We start from the raw sequence: 15,813 nt of genomic DNA, 5'->3' as shown, positions 1-15,813 counted from the left end.
CCCCATTTTTTTCTTAAATTAACAATAACTATACATATTTATGGGCTACCCTATAATAATTCACTACATGTTTCTATTATGCAGTGGTGAAACCAGGGTAACCAACATTACCTCTGCTTCAACATTACCTTATGATTGGAGCCTGGGAGCTTCTGTCTTCTGCTTGCTTTTAAAGTATATAACATCCTTTTGTGAACTACTGTCACCCCACTGTGCTGACACTGGGAACTTACTCCTTCAATCATACTCTAATTTGGTATCCAATATTTAAATTCCTTCTATCTCCCCTATTCCTCTCCCAACCTCTAGTAATGACTATTTTGTGTTCAGATTGAATTTTATTTTTTTCTTCAACATATGAGAACATGTACTTGTCTTCCTGAATCTGGCCAATTTCACTTAATATGATGACATCCAGTTCCATCCATTTTGCTGCAAATGATAGGGTTTCATCCCTTCTTATGGCTGAATAGCATTTCACTGTGTACATTTACCACATTTTCTTTATCAGTTCATTTGATGTTAGACACCTTGGTTGATTCCATATCAGGGATACGGTGAACAGTGTGTTATATAACAAACATGGCAGAACAGCTATCTCTTTGATACAATGACATCATATCATATCATACCCCATAATGGAATTGCTGGATCATATAGCAGTCCTATTTCTAGCTCTTCTTTAAAAAAAAAATTTATTTATTTTTATTGTGAAGTCAGATATATAGAGAGGAGGAGAGATAGAGAGGAATGCGGGTGCACTGTCCCAAGGCTTTGGGCCGTCCTCGACTGCCGTCCCAGGCCACAGGCAGGGAGCTGGGATTAGAACCTGTGCCCATATGGGATCCCGACGCGTGCAAGGCAAGGACTTTAACCACTATGCTATCGCACCAGGCCCTTATTTCTAGTTCTTAAAGCAATCTTTGAACTGTTTTATGGTTCTACCAACAATGTATAAGTGTCCACTTTTCTCCACATCTTGACCAGCACTTACTACTTCTTGTCTGTTATAGCTAGATAGTCTATCCAAAAAAATGTAATGAAAAAAATTGGAGATTATCTGTGGAAAAAAGTGAAATTAGAGTCCTACTTTTTAACCATATCAAAGTCAATTCAAGATGGATCAAAGACCTAAAAGTTTAAGACTTGAAACTACTGCAATTGCTAGGAAAAAAAAAAAAAGAGAGAGAAGTATTTCAAAACATTGGAAAAGAACTCAAAAGAACAGACAACCAAAGAAAAACTAGACAAATGTGGTTTTATCAGACTAAGACAATTTTCCATGGCAAAGGAAACAATGAACAGATTGAAGAAACATCTAACAAAATGGCAGAAATATTTTACGAGCTACTCATACAACAGAGCATTCATATCCAGAATATATAAGAAATTTAAAAATCTCAACACAAAACTAACCATTCAGGTAAGAAACCTGTAAAGGATCTAAATAGACATTTTTCAAAAGAGAAAAAACTAAATGGCTAAAAGATATGTGAAACATTGCTTAGTATAACTAATAAACAGGAAACTGCAAAATAAAATCTCAGTGAACTGTACCTTTTAATGATTAATTTATTTATTTTGAAAGATGGAGTTACAGGGAAAGAAGGAGAGATACAGAGAGGGAGAGAAATCTTCTATTTGCTGCTTTACTCCCCACATGCCTGCAGTGGCCAGCACTGAACAAGGCTGAAGCCAAGGGCAAAGAACTTTAGCCAGGTCTCCCACATGTGTGTGGCAGGGACCCAAACGCTTGAGCCATCTTCCACTGCTTTTCCCAGGCCATTAGCAGGGAACTGGCAGTACGGCAGCTAGAATACAAACTGGTGCCAATATGTGGGGCCAGCACAATAGGTAGCAGTTTTGGGCCCGGCAGCGTGGCCTAGTGGCTAAAGTCCTCGCCTTGAATCCCATCCCTTGGATCCCATATGGGCACCGGTTCTAATCCCGGCAGCTCCACTTCCCATCCAGCTCCCTGCTTGTGGCCAGGGAAAGCAGTCAAGGACAGCCCAAAGCCTTGGGACCCTGCACCCATGTGGGAGACCCGGAAGAGGTTCCAGGTTCCTGGCTTTGGATCAGCGCAGCACCGGCCGTTGCAGTAACTTGGGGAGTGAACTATCGGACAGAAGATCTTCCTCTCTGTCTCTCCTCCTCTCTGTATATCTGACTTTGTAATAAAATAAAAAAAAAAAATAGCCCACAATAGGTAGCAGTTTTACCAGTTCTACCACAATATCAGCCCCTGAACTGTACCTTTTATAATGGTTAAGGGAGCAGGCTTTTTTTTTAAAAATATTTATTTATTTACTTATTTTTATTGGGAAGGCAGATACACAGACAGGAAAATCTTCTGTCAGATGATTCACTCCCCAAGCAGCCGCAGTGGCTGGAACTGCGCCAACCCAAAGCTAGGAGCCTCTTCCAAGTCTCCCACATGGGTGCAGGGTCCCAAGACTTTGGGCCATCCTCAACTGCTTTCCCAGGCCACAGGCAGGCAGCTAGATGGGAAGCAGGGCTGCTGGGATTAGAACTGGCACTGGCACTCATATAGGATCTCGGCTTGTGCAACGTGAGGAGGACTTTAGCCGCTAGGTCACCATGCAAGGCTCCAGGCTTGTTTTTTGCTTTTTTTTTTTTTTTTTCTTGAAAGGCAGATTTATAGAGGAGAGACAGAAAGGGAACTTCCCAAAATGGCTGTTACAGCCCAGAGCTAAACCAATCCAAAGCTTGGACAGGAGCTTCTTCTAGGTCTGTGACATGGGAGCAGGGTCCCAAGGATTTAAGTCATCCTCTATCTCTTTTTCTTGCCATACATCCAGGGAGCTCGATTAGAATTGGAGCAGCCAGGACTGAAACTGGCACGCATACTGGAAGCCACAGCACTAACCCCACTAGTTCTCTTATAGCTGAGTGTGGAGGGATTGGGTTCTGAGCCCTGACTGTTGTGGGCATCTGGAAAGTGGACCAGCAGGTGGGAGTTTCTCTATCTCTATATTTCTACTTCTCTGTGTTCCAATAAATAAACTTTTGAAATCAGTTAAAATGGCAAACTTTAAGTAAAGTGTATTTTGTTACAATAAAAAATAATAACTTTTAAAAGCATTGATGAATGCTTTTACCTGAGGAAAAGGTGGACACAGAGAGTTATATACTGTTTGATTCCATTTGCATGTCATTCCAGAGGTGAAAACATAGGAAATTAAAACATACCTTTCTTCGACCTTAATGGAGAGATGGTTGCAGAGGTTGTGAATGTACTGGGCGTAGCTCTCTGCCAGGGTCATGTCATAGGCAGTCAGGTGAATGTTTAAAACCCCATACTCATAATCTGTCCCCAGATTAATGGGTCTCACTTCTACTTTTCCCCTCTTCTTCTTGGGCTGAAAAGAAAAAAAAAAAAGAGAGAGAGAGAGAGAAATAAAGTAAATCAAAATACCATACAAAAGATTCTAATTATACGATCTTTATATATTTTTCTAAACAGTTTTTTTTCTTTTTTTTATTTGTTCATTAATTACATTGTATTATTTTTTTAAGATTTATTTTATTTTCATTACAAAGTCAGATATACTGAGAGGAGGAGAGATAGAGAGGAAGTGGAGCTGCCGGGATTAGAACCAGCGGCCATATGGGATCAAGGCAAGGACCTTAGCCACTAGGCCACGCCGCCGAGCCCAGATCTTTATATTTTTCAAAGAAGCTGATTAATCATTTTTCTCTCAGATTACCTCATCTACAAGCTGAAGTTTTCCAGGAAAGGAATGGGTCATTTCTTCTTGTCAGTCTGGACTGTGACATCAGCCAATGCAAGGACAGAACGATTTTGTCACAACATGAACACAAGCAATCAATGGTCTCTTATATCCTGGCTACTCTATTTCCATTCTAACTCTCTGCCAGTGGCTTGGGAAAGCAGAGAAAGAAGGTCTAAGTACAGGCCTCTGCCATCCACAAGGGAGACGTGGAAGAAGCTCCTAGCTCCTGGCTCCTGGCTTAGGCCTGGCCCAGTCCTGGCTGTGGTTGCAGCCTGGGGAGTAAACCAGCAGTTGGAAGATCTTCTCCCTCTTCTTCTGTAACTCTGCCTTCTGAATAAATAAATCTTTAAACAAGAAGAAATGAGGAACATATTTATGCAGTGATATGCTAAGGTCTTTTTGCTGCTGGACAATCCCGGCCTGGCACCTACCAGCAGCCAACTGGCTGCTGGAAGCTTTTTTTCAGGTCTTTTTGCTTTTAAACATTTACTTGAAAGGCAGAGTTACAGAGATGAAGAGACGGAGATGTTCCCATTGACTGAGTCACTCTCCAAATGGCTGCAAGAAGCCAAGAGGCAGGATCATCTGCATCTCCCATGTGGGTGCAGGCACCCAAGTACTTGGGCCATCTTCCACAGCTTTCCCCAGAGCATTAGCACAAAGCTGAATCAGAAGTGGAGCTGCCAGGACATGAATTGGCACCTACGTAGGATGCCAGCATTATACAGGCAACTTAATCCACCACATCACAGTGTTGGTCCCTCCTTTCCACATTTTATTTATTTATTTTTAATTATTTATTATTTAACTTCATTAATTACATTGTATTATGTGACACAGTTACATAGATATTTGGGTTCTCCCACCCCTCCCCAAACCCTCCCACCATGTTGGATTCCTCCACCTTGTTGCATAACCACAGCTCAAGTTCAGTTGAGATTCCCCCATTGCAAGCGTATACCAAACATAGAGTCCAGCATCTTATTATCCAGTCAAGTTCAACGGCTTCTTAGGTATACCCTCTCTGGTCTGAAGACAGAGCCAGCAGAGTATCATCCCAGTCAATTGAAAGCTCCAACATACCATCAGCAAAAATTTACATCATTATGGAATTAATTGACATAGTAATGAGTAACCAATATGTTAAAAGTAAATGCGAGTTCCCAGCCACCTTCTGTGACCACCTCACCTACACTTCAATTTTAGTTTATACACAACATATAACATTCAAAACATAACATGTTATACATAACATCATATCATCTTAAATTAAGGCAAACATGTGGTATTTCCCTTAGCATTATGGTTTCCAGTTTGGCCCATTTGGCCACAAAGAACTGCATTTTGTTTTTTTTAATAGCTGAGTAGTATTCCATGGAGTAGATGAACCATAGCTTTCTTATCCAATCCTCTGTTGATGGGCATTTTGGTTGCTTCCATGTTTTTGCAATTACTGATTGTGCTGCTATGAGCATAGGAGTGCATGTTGGTTTCTCATAAAACAAGTGTTCTGGATATATTCCTAGGAGTGCTATTGCTGGATCATACGGTATGTTGAATTTGAGTTGTTTGAATATTCTCCATACTGATTTCCATAGAGGCTGTACCAGCCTGCAGCCCCACCAGCAGTGGAGTAGGGTTCCCTTTTCCCCGCAACCTCGCCAACAAGTGTTGTTGGTGCTTTTATTCATGTGGGCCAGTCTTACTGGTGTTAGGTGATACCTCATTGATGTTTTAATTTGGATTTCCCTTATTGCCAGGGAACTTGAGCATTTTTTCATATGTTTATTTGCCATTTGGGTTTGTTCCTTTGTGAAGTGTTTGCCCATTTCCCGTGCCCATTTCTTGAGTGGCTTGTTTGTTTTGACATTTTGGTTGTTTTGTAGCTCTTTGTATATTCTGGAGATCAGCCCTCTATCACCTATGTCGTGTGCGAAGATCTTCTCCCATTCTGTGGGTTGCCTTTTTACTTTGTTGATTGTTTCTCTAGCTGTACAGAAGCTTCTTAGTTTGATGAGGTCCCAATTGTTTATTTTGGTCTTGATTTCTACTGCATTTGGAGTCTTTTTTAGGAAGTGAGGGCCTACCCCTAAGTGTTCCAGTGTGTTTCCAACATTTTCTTCCAAAAGTTTGAAGGTTTCTGGATGTAGGTTTAGATCTGTTATCCATTTGGATCTGATCTTAGTGTATGGTGAGAGATGTGGATCTATTTTTTTGTTTCTGCAAGCTATTAACCAGTTTCCACATTTTATTTTTAAAGATTTATTCTTATTTGAAACAGACACCGCTGGCTCACTCCCAGAATGAGTGCAACAGCTGGAGCTTAACTGATCTAAAACCAGGAACCTTCTGGGTCTACCACATAGATGCAGGGGCTTAAGAACTTGAGCCATCCTCTGCTGCTTTCTCAGGCCTACAGCAGGGAGCTGGATGGGAAGGAGAGCAGCCAAGACTCAAACTGGTGCTCAGTGGGATGCCAGCACCAAAGGCAGAAAGTTAGCCCATTATATCATGGCATTGGCCCCTCTTTTTCAGTTTTTAAAGACGTATTTTGGTGAGCTGTTTTTTCTAGTGTAGTGCATTTTGTTCACTGTTTTTTCTATTAGGATTATAGTGATTTTTGTGTCCTGTTTAATCTTTGTCCAGCTTTCAATTATGAAGATTTTCATTTATTTTATCTTCTAGCAATTTTGTAAACATTTACATTAAGATCTGTCATCCATTTTAAGTGATTTTTATGTATGGCATGAAATGAGTCACCTTTTTTTTCTCCACGTGATCATTCAGCCAAAATGGCTCAAACACCACTGCACTGCAGCGTCACTGCTATAGAGTGAGCATGCACACATAAGCGATCTGTCTGCACCCCTCTGTGTCCCATTGGGCTATTTGTCTATTCCTGAGACAATACCACACTGTGCCAATCACTGGAGAATTATAGAATCAATCTTGCTATAGACAGGAATCGTTTTTACAAAGGAAAAAAAACTTTTTTACACATATTAAGTCACCACTATCTAAAGCCAACAGGCTAGGTATTGTGCCATGGTAGAGTTGGTCCTGAGAGAGCACCTGGAACAGTTCCTTCTACCTGCTGCTCTCCAGGTCTGCCTAAGAGAGCAGGAACCCAGTTTGGGGAAGCAGATGGTGGATAAACAAACAGTCCTTTCACAAGGTCAGTCATACTGATGACAGACCTGCTGCCGCAGCGACGCTCTGAAAACTGAACAGAATCCTGCAGGTAAAGTGGTTTGATATGATCTGTGGCACACATGAAATGTTCAACAGATAGTAACGTTTATTATTATTTTCATTTTTTATTTCTCATGTTTGGCACAGGGCCAGGAAGAGTGAAACCATTCAAAGAATTACTATTTTAGAAATTTTGAAACAGAAAAGAATGTAGAGATTGTGTCCTGGTTCTTCATCTTTGTAGGGTAAAAGAATATGAAAACCCAAGAAAGAAAATATGTCACTTAGAGTCCCAGGACAGATGTGAGAACTAAAGCGTAATCCTCCTGCTCTCCAGTACAGGGACTTCTCACTGCAGCCTCTGCATTATTCAAGTTATTTTTAAAAAATCATTTATTTATTTGTTTGTTTGAAAGGCAGAATTACAGAGAGAAAAAGAAACAAATTTCCCATGCACTGACTGACTACCCAAATGGCCTGCACCATCAGGGCTGGGCTAGGCCAAAGCCAGGAGCTTCTTCTGAGTCTCCCATATTGGGACAAAAGGGCCCACATAGTTGAGCCATCGTCTGCTGCTTTCCTAGGTGAATTACCAGGGAGCTGGATTGGGAGTGTAGCGCCGGGACTTGAAGAACCACAACCCATATGGGATGCTGGCATTGCAGACATAAGACACAATTCTGGCCCTGCTAAAGTTCTTAATAGGGTTGGCCACCTCAGAGCACTGGACCTGGCTACAGATGAGAAACCAGCTGCTGGAATCAATCACCAAGATGCAGGAGCGTGCCTCTCTCTGCTTCACAGCCCACTGCACCCGTGGCCCAACACAGCAGTCAAGACATCTCTCATGAGAGGCAGCACTGCAGTCAGAGCTGTGAAGAATTCTAAAGTCATAATGCAATGCAGAGCAGCTAAAATTTTCCAGCAGAGGGGCTTCTCTAAAGAATGGAAGAGTTTCTTAACCAAGGAAAATGCCAAATGTTCTTCAGAGGTATTGCTTTAGGGGAACAAAGGAAGAAAACTGATTCTAGCATCCCTCTTGGCACTTCACATGCTTTTCCATGTTGGCCTAAATCTGCCTGGATCAATCCACATCATCAGGAGCCCACTGTGATATTATATTTCAGATCTGAGCCAGGACACAACACAGCCAGTAAAAACTGAACTGCATAGAAAAGCAGACTGTAATTTCACCTGCGCAGTTGTGCTTAAATCCATCTTCTCTCTGTTCCTACTGACTGGATTCAGACCTTCATGAATGGCATGAGAGGTTACTCAGGACTTTTGTACAAAGGGTGTACCGAAACAGGGCTGTGTTTTGGGAAGCCCACCCTAACTACACTTGGAGGACAGCCTGTCAGGAAAGGAAAGGAGAGCCTAGGAGAAAGGTGGCAGGGAAGATGGTCTGTGGTCAAACATCACACCTTACCGCGCCTATAAGTGGCCTGTTTTGGCAATGGGATAGCTTAGGACAATCATTCTTAGGTTCCCATTGGATGGTACTATGATCTCCCACAAATAAACTGCTTCTAAACAGATATGTCCTTATTACTACCCTGATTTTACAGACAGAAGGCTGAATTCTCTGAAGGCAAATTACTTGTCCAAGGTTATTGGGTTACTGCTAGGATTATGATAGTGGGGATCAAAAATTACAGCCAAAAATGCAACCCAGGTCTCCCTCATGGGTGGCAGGGATATAGTTACTTAAGTCATCACCTGCTTCCTTCCAGGGCCTGTATTAGCAGAAGAGGCTAGAATAAGGAGCAGAGCTGGGACTTGAAATTAGGGACTTTGATATGGGACAAAGGCACCCTAAGCTGCATTGTAATTGCTGTACCAAATGCCCAGTGCATATGTCTTCATGAGTTACAAGAGGTGTCCCGGGCCCGGCATCATGGCCTAGCGGCTAAAGTCTTTGCCTTGAACACACTGGGATCCCATATGGGCGCCGATTCTAATCCCGGCAGCTCCACTTCCCATCTAGCTCCTTGCTTGTGGCCTGGGAAAGCAGTGGAGGATGGCTCAATGCCTTGAGACCTTGCACCCACAAGGGAGACCTGGAAGAAGCCCCTGGATCCTGGCTTCGGATCAGCAAAGCACCGGCCGCTGCGGTCACTTGGGGAGTGAATCATCAGATGGAAGATCTTCCTCTCTGCCTCTTCTTCTATGTATCTGACTTTCCGATAAAAATAAATAAATCTTAAAAAAAAAAAACAAAAACAAAAAAACCAAAAACAGGTGTCCCTAAGCCAGAGTTATCATCCATGCCTCACCCAAAGTCAAGGGACAAGCAAAATCAATTCCTTCTTCCTGGGAAGCTAGGAATGTAAAGTCAGTCTGACCTGCAGATTTTTCTAGGATTGATTCCAGTCGCCTTCTAGACTTCTGCTGTGAGAGCTCATCTACATATAGGTACAGCACAAAACAAACAGATGCCTCCCCTAGGGCGGCAGTAAAAACAGCGTGAAGTTTCCAAAAGCAAAGGCCTCTTATTCCCTAAGGGGCCATTCTATAAAGAGGAAGGAAATTACCCATGATACAACAGACCTTCCCCCTCCCTCCTCAGGACCTGTATGAGGACCCTACCAAATGCTCAAATGAGAACATATGACAGCTACAAACTGACAGCAATTTAGGTTGCCTCCATTTTATCATCCCACATCTTCCCTCTCAGCAATTTTCTGATCACTGAGTTCCTATTACTGCAAGACTGGAAGCTAAACAACAGCTAAGAGCAAGTTGGTGATCTTGGTAGAAATGACCTAGCTGTATGCAAATATGAAGTGCAGTTTTTACGTTTATTTCTGTCAAATAGGAATCATGCCCAAATGTCTGAATCTTTTTAAATGCAACAGAAGGAATCATGAGAAATATGTAACACAACACAGTCCAGGGTGTGGAGAAGTTTCTCTCTGATGTGATTCCTCACTGCCACAAGTCAAGCTGGGTCTGACATGATGAATAGCATGATGGAAAAAAGAACAGGATCATCTTCTGTCGGGGGACAGCATGTGAGAGCACACAGCAGGAGAAAGCATGGCTGTGGGAGAGAATATGTGTGAATCCCAGGATGCAGAAGGGCAGTCACTGTGGAGGGTGGATGTCACTTGGGCCACCAGCATGCCTGATGGAGCGTCTGGGTTTGCAGTGCCCCCTCCACTCCACTTCTGAGTCCAATCTCCCCGGGAGGCAGGAAGTCAAGACTTAAGGAGCTGGCTTCCAGCTACCATGTGGGCAGAGATCCAGATCCCATTTGGGCTCCCGATTTTGGCTGGCCCCAACCCCTAGCAGTGGCGGGGTTTTTTTTTTTTTTTTTTTCCTTAAAGGGAAATCACCGAAAAGAAGGTTTAGTCTATACTGTGAGAGTCCTGGAACACCACAGCTGTTGTCATCCTCCTGCTGCCACTCAAGAGGAAGCTGCATTTCCATCTGTCCTCCCAGTTGCTCCTCAGAGAACATCAAAGGCACAGGATGAAGGGATGGATATAGTCATAAACCAGGCTATGCAAGAAAGAGGTGAAACCAGTACTGACAGGGCAAGTGAAGACAAGTGGATGCTTCATTCCTCCTCAAAGATCAGAAGTCATGATATTGGGTGTGGAACCTTTGTATGGAGAAATAAATGAATGACACCAGCAGAAATGGGAGAAGCATTTGGTAGGGTGCTCTGTTTAAGAATGTGAGAGTTAACTCTTGTCTTAGGGATGTTGGGCTCAACAGAGTAAAGGAAACAGGCTGAGACTCAGAGAAGGTGGAGAATGTAGGCAGGGATGGGAATCTGACTATTCATCATTTTTGCTAGGTTCTAGACTTAGGGAAAGAAAGGAGGGAGGCCACACAAGATTTCCTGGGGCCAGCACCATGGCTCATCAGGCTAATCCTCCACCCTGTGGCACCAGCATCCCATATATGATCTAGTTCATATCCCAGCTGCTCTACTTCTGATCCAGCTCCCTGCTTGTGGCCTGGGAAGCAGCAGAGGGTGGTCCAAGTTCTTAGGACCCTGCATTGACATGGGAGAGCTGGAAGAGTCTCTTGGCTCCCAGTTTCCTTTCAGCCCAGCTATAGCCATTATAGTTATCTGCGGAGTGAACCAGCAGATGGAAGACCTTTTCTCTCCCTTTCCCTCTTTCAATTTGCCTTTCAAATAAAAATAAATAAATCTTTAAGTATATGAGCCTCTGTGAGCTGACAGGTGAGAGCTGTCCAGGGCAGCAAGTGAGGAGCCCAGGGCAGCAGCCCCTACCCCCATCCAGAATTGCTGTGCTAGTCACCCTGAGACACCAAGTGGCATCAGAGAGTGGCCTACATTCCTAACTGGAGAGAGCATCACGCCCATCAAGTCACCAAGGTCATCTGGAGTCAGGTGTTTACAGGCAGTGGGTAATGTGTTTGCTAGCTTTGATGTAGAAAGCCTTAGTTAGGGCAGCTCCAGCAACCCCACTTTCATTTAGCTCAGTCAACAGTCAGAGATACTGAGCATACACACACAAGAAAGACTTGGCTGCTCCCCTGAGAGAGCTCACAAACTAGGAGGGTTAGGCATCAAAACAGATGGTCAGGGGCTGGTGCCATGGCATATCAAGCTAAGCCCCTGCCTGTGGTACTAACATTTCATATGGGCACCACCAGTTCAAGTCCTGGCTGCTCCATTTCTGATGCAGCTCCCTGCTAATGTGCCTGGGAAAGTAGAAGATGGCACAAGTGCTTGGGCCCCTGCACCCACGGGGAAACCTGGAGGAAGCTTCTGGCAATTTGGCTTGGGAACAGCCCAGCTCTGGTCATTGTGCCTAAATAGACTGAATCAGCAGATGGAACATTCATATTCTCTCTCTCTCTCTCTCTCTCTCTCTCTCTCTTTCTTTCTTTCTCTCTTCCTCCCTGCCTCCCTCCCTCTATCTCTCCTTCTCTATCTGTAATTCTGCTTTTCAGATAAAAAAAATAAATGAATCTTAAAAAAAAAAGATTGTGAAACTTAGAGCCACTCCTAGGATGAAAGAGGCACAAGGGACCTAGCTCAGTGAACCCAGGAAGACTTGACTTTTCGGAAACAAAGATGCATTTGGATCCTTCCCCATTGCTTCCTCACTGGGATTTAAAGGGTGGGAAGGAGTTAGCCCAGTGCAACAGATAAGGTTTTCAGCTAGACAGGACAGCATATATGAGGGCTGGAAAATGAGAAAAGACTCGCACAGCTAAACCATGGTCTTTGAGAGATTAAAGAAGAGGCTGGAGAGGAAGATGAGAGCAAATGGCATTACAGACGGCACTCAGCCTTCTTTTGTAGCAAACTAAAAGCAAAATTTAAAAAAAAAATAAGCTAAGGAGCAGGTCATAGCACATCATAAGCGGAAAATTATCTCAGAGGGAGGAGCCTATTAAATGTTTTTTTAAAAGGAAAAAAATACCCAAGCAAAATTAGCTTTCTTTGCTGCTAATTTATGTGGCACTTCTGAAATCTTAAAAATGTGTTTGTATTTATTTGAAAGGCAGGAACACACATGTATACACAGATCCTCTATCCACTGGTTGAGGGGCAGGGAGATTGCATTGTGACAGAGGAGGTTAAGCTGCTGCCTGCAACACTGGCATTCTAAATGGTGCTAGTACTGGTTCTAGTACTGGCTACTCCACATCTGATCCAGCTCCCTGTTAATGCATCTGGGAAAAAGGCAAACGATGGATCAAGCACTTAGCTCCCTGTACACAGAAGACCCTGAGGAAATTCCAGGCTTGTGCCTGGCCAAGCAATGGCTATTGCAGCCATTTGGCGAGTGAACCAGAAAATGGAAGATAGATCTTGATTTCTCTCTCTCTGTGTTTCTGTCTCTGTAAGTCTGCCTTTCAAATAAACTTTTTTTTTTAAAGGAAGCTGGATTAGAAGCAGAAGTGGAATTTAATCCCAGCCACTAAGATATGAGATGTGGGCAACACAAGTGGCAGTGTAACAAGCCACACTACAGCATCTGTCTGTATGTGAGGCTTTCTCAAGGAAGTACCCCAAAATAAAACAATTCCAATAAATTACAGTAAGATTAGAGCAAGCATAATGGGTTAAACCACCACGTGAACTGCTTACATCTTGTATCTGAGAGCCTGGGTCCTGCTTCCACACCTGCTTTTGATTCAGCTTCCTGCTGGTGTGCATGGGAAGCTGAGACGATGACTCAACTGCATGATTCCCTATCAGGTTAAAAACAGTTATGAACAAATGGTTCATTCTAAATAAAGGAATTAAAATTTGAAAAAATTCCTCTAAGATATCACAATTCAGAAGGGGCATAAATCACTCCCTTTTTTTCCTAGGATTTATTTACTTTTATTGGAAAGTCAATTTACAGACAGAAGGAGATACAGAAAGATCTTTTGTCTTTTGGTTCACTCCACAAGTGGCCGCAATCTGAAGCCAGGAGCTTCGTCTGAGTCTCTCACATGGATGCAGGGTCCCAAGGCTTTGAGCTCTCCTCGACTGCTTTCCCAGGCCACAAACAGGGAGCTGGAAAGGAACTGGAGCAGCTGGGACACAAACCGATGCCCATATGGTATTACAGTGCATGCAAGGCAAGGACTTTAGCCACTAGGCTACTGTGCCAGGTTCCCTTTTTCTTTTTTTTTTTTTTTAAAGATTTATTTATTTTTATTACAAAGTCAGATATACAGAGAGGAGGAGAGACAGAGAGGAAGATCTTCCATCCGATGATTCACTCCCCAAGTGAGCCGCAACAGGCCGGTGCTGTGCTGATCCGAAGCCAGTAACCAGGAACTTCTTCCAGGTCTCCCACGTGGGTGCAGGGTCCCAAAGCATTGGGCCGTCCTCGACTGCTTTCCCAGGCCACAAGCAGGGAATTGGATGGGAAGTGGAGCTGCCGGGATTAGAACCGGCGTCCATATGGGATCCCGGGGCACGTTCAAGACGAGGACTTTAGCCACTAGGCCATGCCGCTCGGCCCCAGGTTCCCTTTTTCTATATTCTAAAAACACTTTATATCTTTTTTTTTAAATAATGTTTATTTAGGGCCCAGCTCCAGCTTCTGACTCCAGCTTTCTGCTTCTCTGGCCCTGGGATGCAGTGGTGATGGCTCAAGCTGTGGGGTCCCTGCTAGGGAGACCTGGATTGAGTTCCCAGCTCCTGGCTTTGACCCACAGAGCCCTGTTTGTTGCCAGCCTTTAGGGAGTGAACCAGCAGATGAGAATTCTTCCCCTCTGCTGTCTCATAAATAAATACAGTTCAAAAACCTATGGGGCCCAGCGGTGTGGCCTAGTGGCTAAAGTCCTCGCCTTGAACGCGCCGGGATCCCATGTGGGCGCCAATTCTAATCCCGGCAGCTCCCTGCTTGTGGCCTGGGAGGGCAGTCGAGGAGGGCCCAAGGCTTTGGGACCCTGCACCCGCGTGGGAGACTCGGAGGAGGTTCCTGGTTCCCGGCTTCGGATCGGCGCAGCACCGGCCTGTTGCGGCTCACTTGGGGAATGAGACATCGGATGGAGGATCTTCCTCTGTCTCTCCTCCTCTCTGTATATCCAGCTTTCTAATAACAATAAAACCTTTAAAAAAAAAAAAAAACTATGGACTCTCCTTGGCGAAAAATATACATACAGGACATATTTTGTGTGTCATTTCAGGCCCCCTTCCTCCCTGCCTAGAGTGATAGGGTTAACTGATGCAAATGCTACAAAGTACAGAAGCAAGCCTCAGAACACAGTTTCTTGGTTTCTAATTTAGTACTCTTCCCACTGTAGAGAACAGCTGTAGCTGGGCATCTTTTCTGTCGCAGCCTGATAAGTCTCGGGTGTGGCTGCGCTTGTCTCGTCAAAGTCCTTCACACACAGCTGATACTCAAGAGAGCAAGGCCAGCTTAGTGGCTTCTGAAGCCCAAATGCAGTGGTTTGGACCTCAGCCAAGGAGAGAGAGGCAGTAAGATACACGCATCACTCTGTGGGAGAGTGGAAATAAGCCAAAGAACCTAAAGATATTGAAATCCAGCCCCCTGCAAAAGAACACAGCAAAGTTTTCCCAAATGTTTAAAAGAAGTGATGACGTTGAGACTCTAAGTCAAATCTTCTAACTTTCAGGCCAGTGTTATCTCTACCACAAAATCAATGCATAGGCAAAAAAATCTAACCACCAGGGCCAGCACTGTGGTGTAGTGGGCAAAGCCGCCACCTGGCATCCCATATGAGTGCCAGTTCTGAGTCCTAGCTGTTCCACTTCCAGTCCAGTTTCCCATCAATACACCTGGGAAAGTAGTGGAAGATGGCCAGAGTGCTTAGGCCCCTACCCACGTGGGAGACTCAGAAGAAGCTCCCAGCTCCTAACTGGCCCAGCTTCAGCTGTTGCAGCTATCTGAGGAGTGAACAGCGGATGAAAATTCTCTCTTCCCCTCTCTCTTCTCTCTGTAACTCTTTCAAATAAGCAAAGAAATCTGAAAAGACAAAAAAGAAATCTAACCACCACAGAAGCAATCACTTACATGAAGGCAGAGCATTGGGCTAAATGACAGTATAATGCTTAGCACTAGCTCCCAGGTATTTGTGACGTTGGAGTCAGGAGACACCGAAATATATTAGGTCTGCAAATACTACAAAGGTAAGCTATGTGATGGAAAATATCAATCCAGCTCTATTGGCCCCAATCATTCAAATAAACTAAGTTTTGCATTTCCACTCAGAGATCCATATTTAAATAAGTACTAACGGGAATAGCTTTTAAAAAGTATCACAAATAACCTAACCAAGTTATTTGTTTTTCACTGTGAAATCTGGTCTAGGGACAGGATAGAAAGCTAATAGAAATATCTCCAGGCTGGATAATTCCCAAGTGAGAGGCAATTCCCTAACTTTTCTAATATTACTCCACATATGCATA

At 43.7% G+C, this 15,813-nt stretch overlaps 1 protein-coding gene across 1 annotated transcript in view; it reads right to left on the bottom strand.

Annotated features, from left to right (window-relative positions):
• Positions 1-15,813, bottom strand: part of MRPL48 (mitochondrial ribosomal protein L48) — a 57,991-nt gene that overhangs the window by 16,789 nt on the left and 25,389 nt on the right. The window contains exon 5 of the mRNA XM_058663568.1: positions 3,211-3,380. Within this exon, the coding sequence (XP_058519551.1) occupies positions 3,211-3,380 (170 nt within the window). The remainder of the gene's footprint in view (positions 1-3,210; positions 3,381-15,813) is intronic.

Source organism: Ochotona princeps, chromosome 4, assembly GCF_030435755.1.
Source record: "Ochotona princeps isolate mOchPri1 chromosome 4, mOchPri1.hap1, whole genome shotgun sequence".
NCBI lineage: Eukaryota > Metazoa > Chordata > Mammalia > Lagomorpha > Ochotonidae > Ochotona > Ochotona princeps.
The sequence above is the reverse complement of the archived record's forward strand: the minus strand, read 5'-3'. Positions and strand labels throughout refer to the sequence as shown.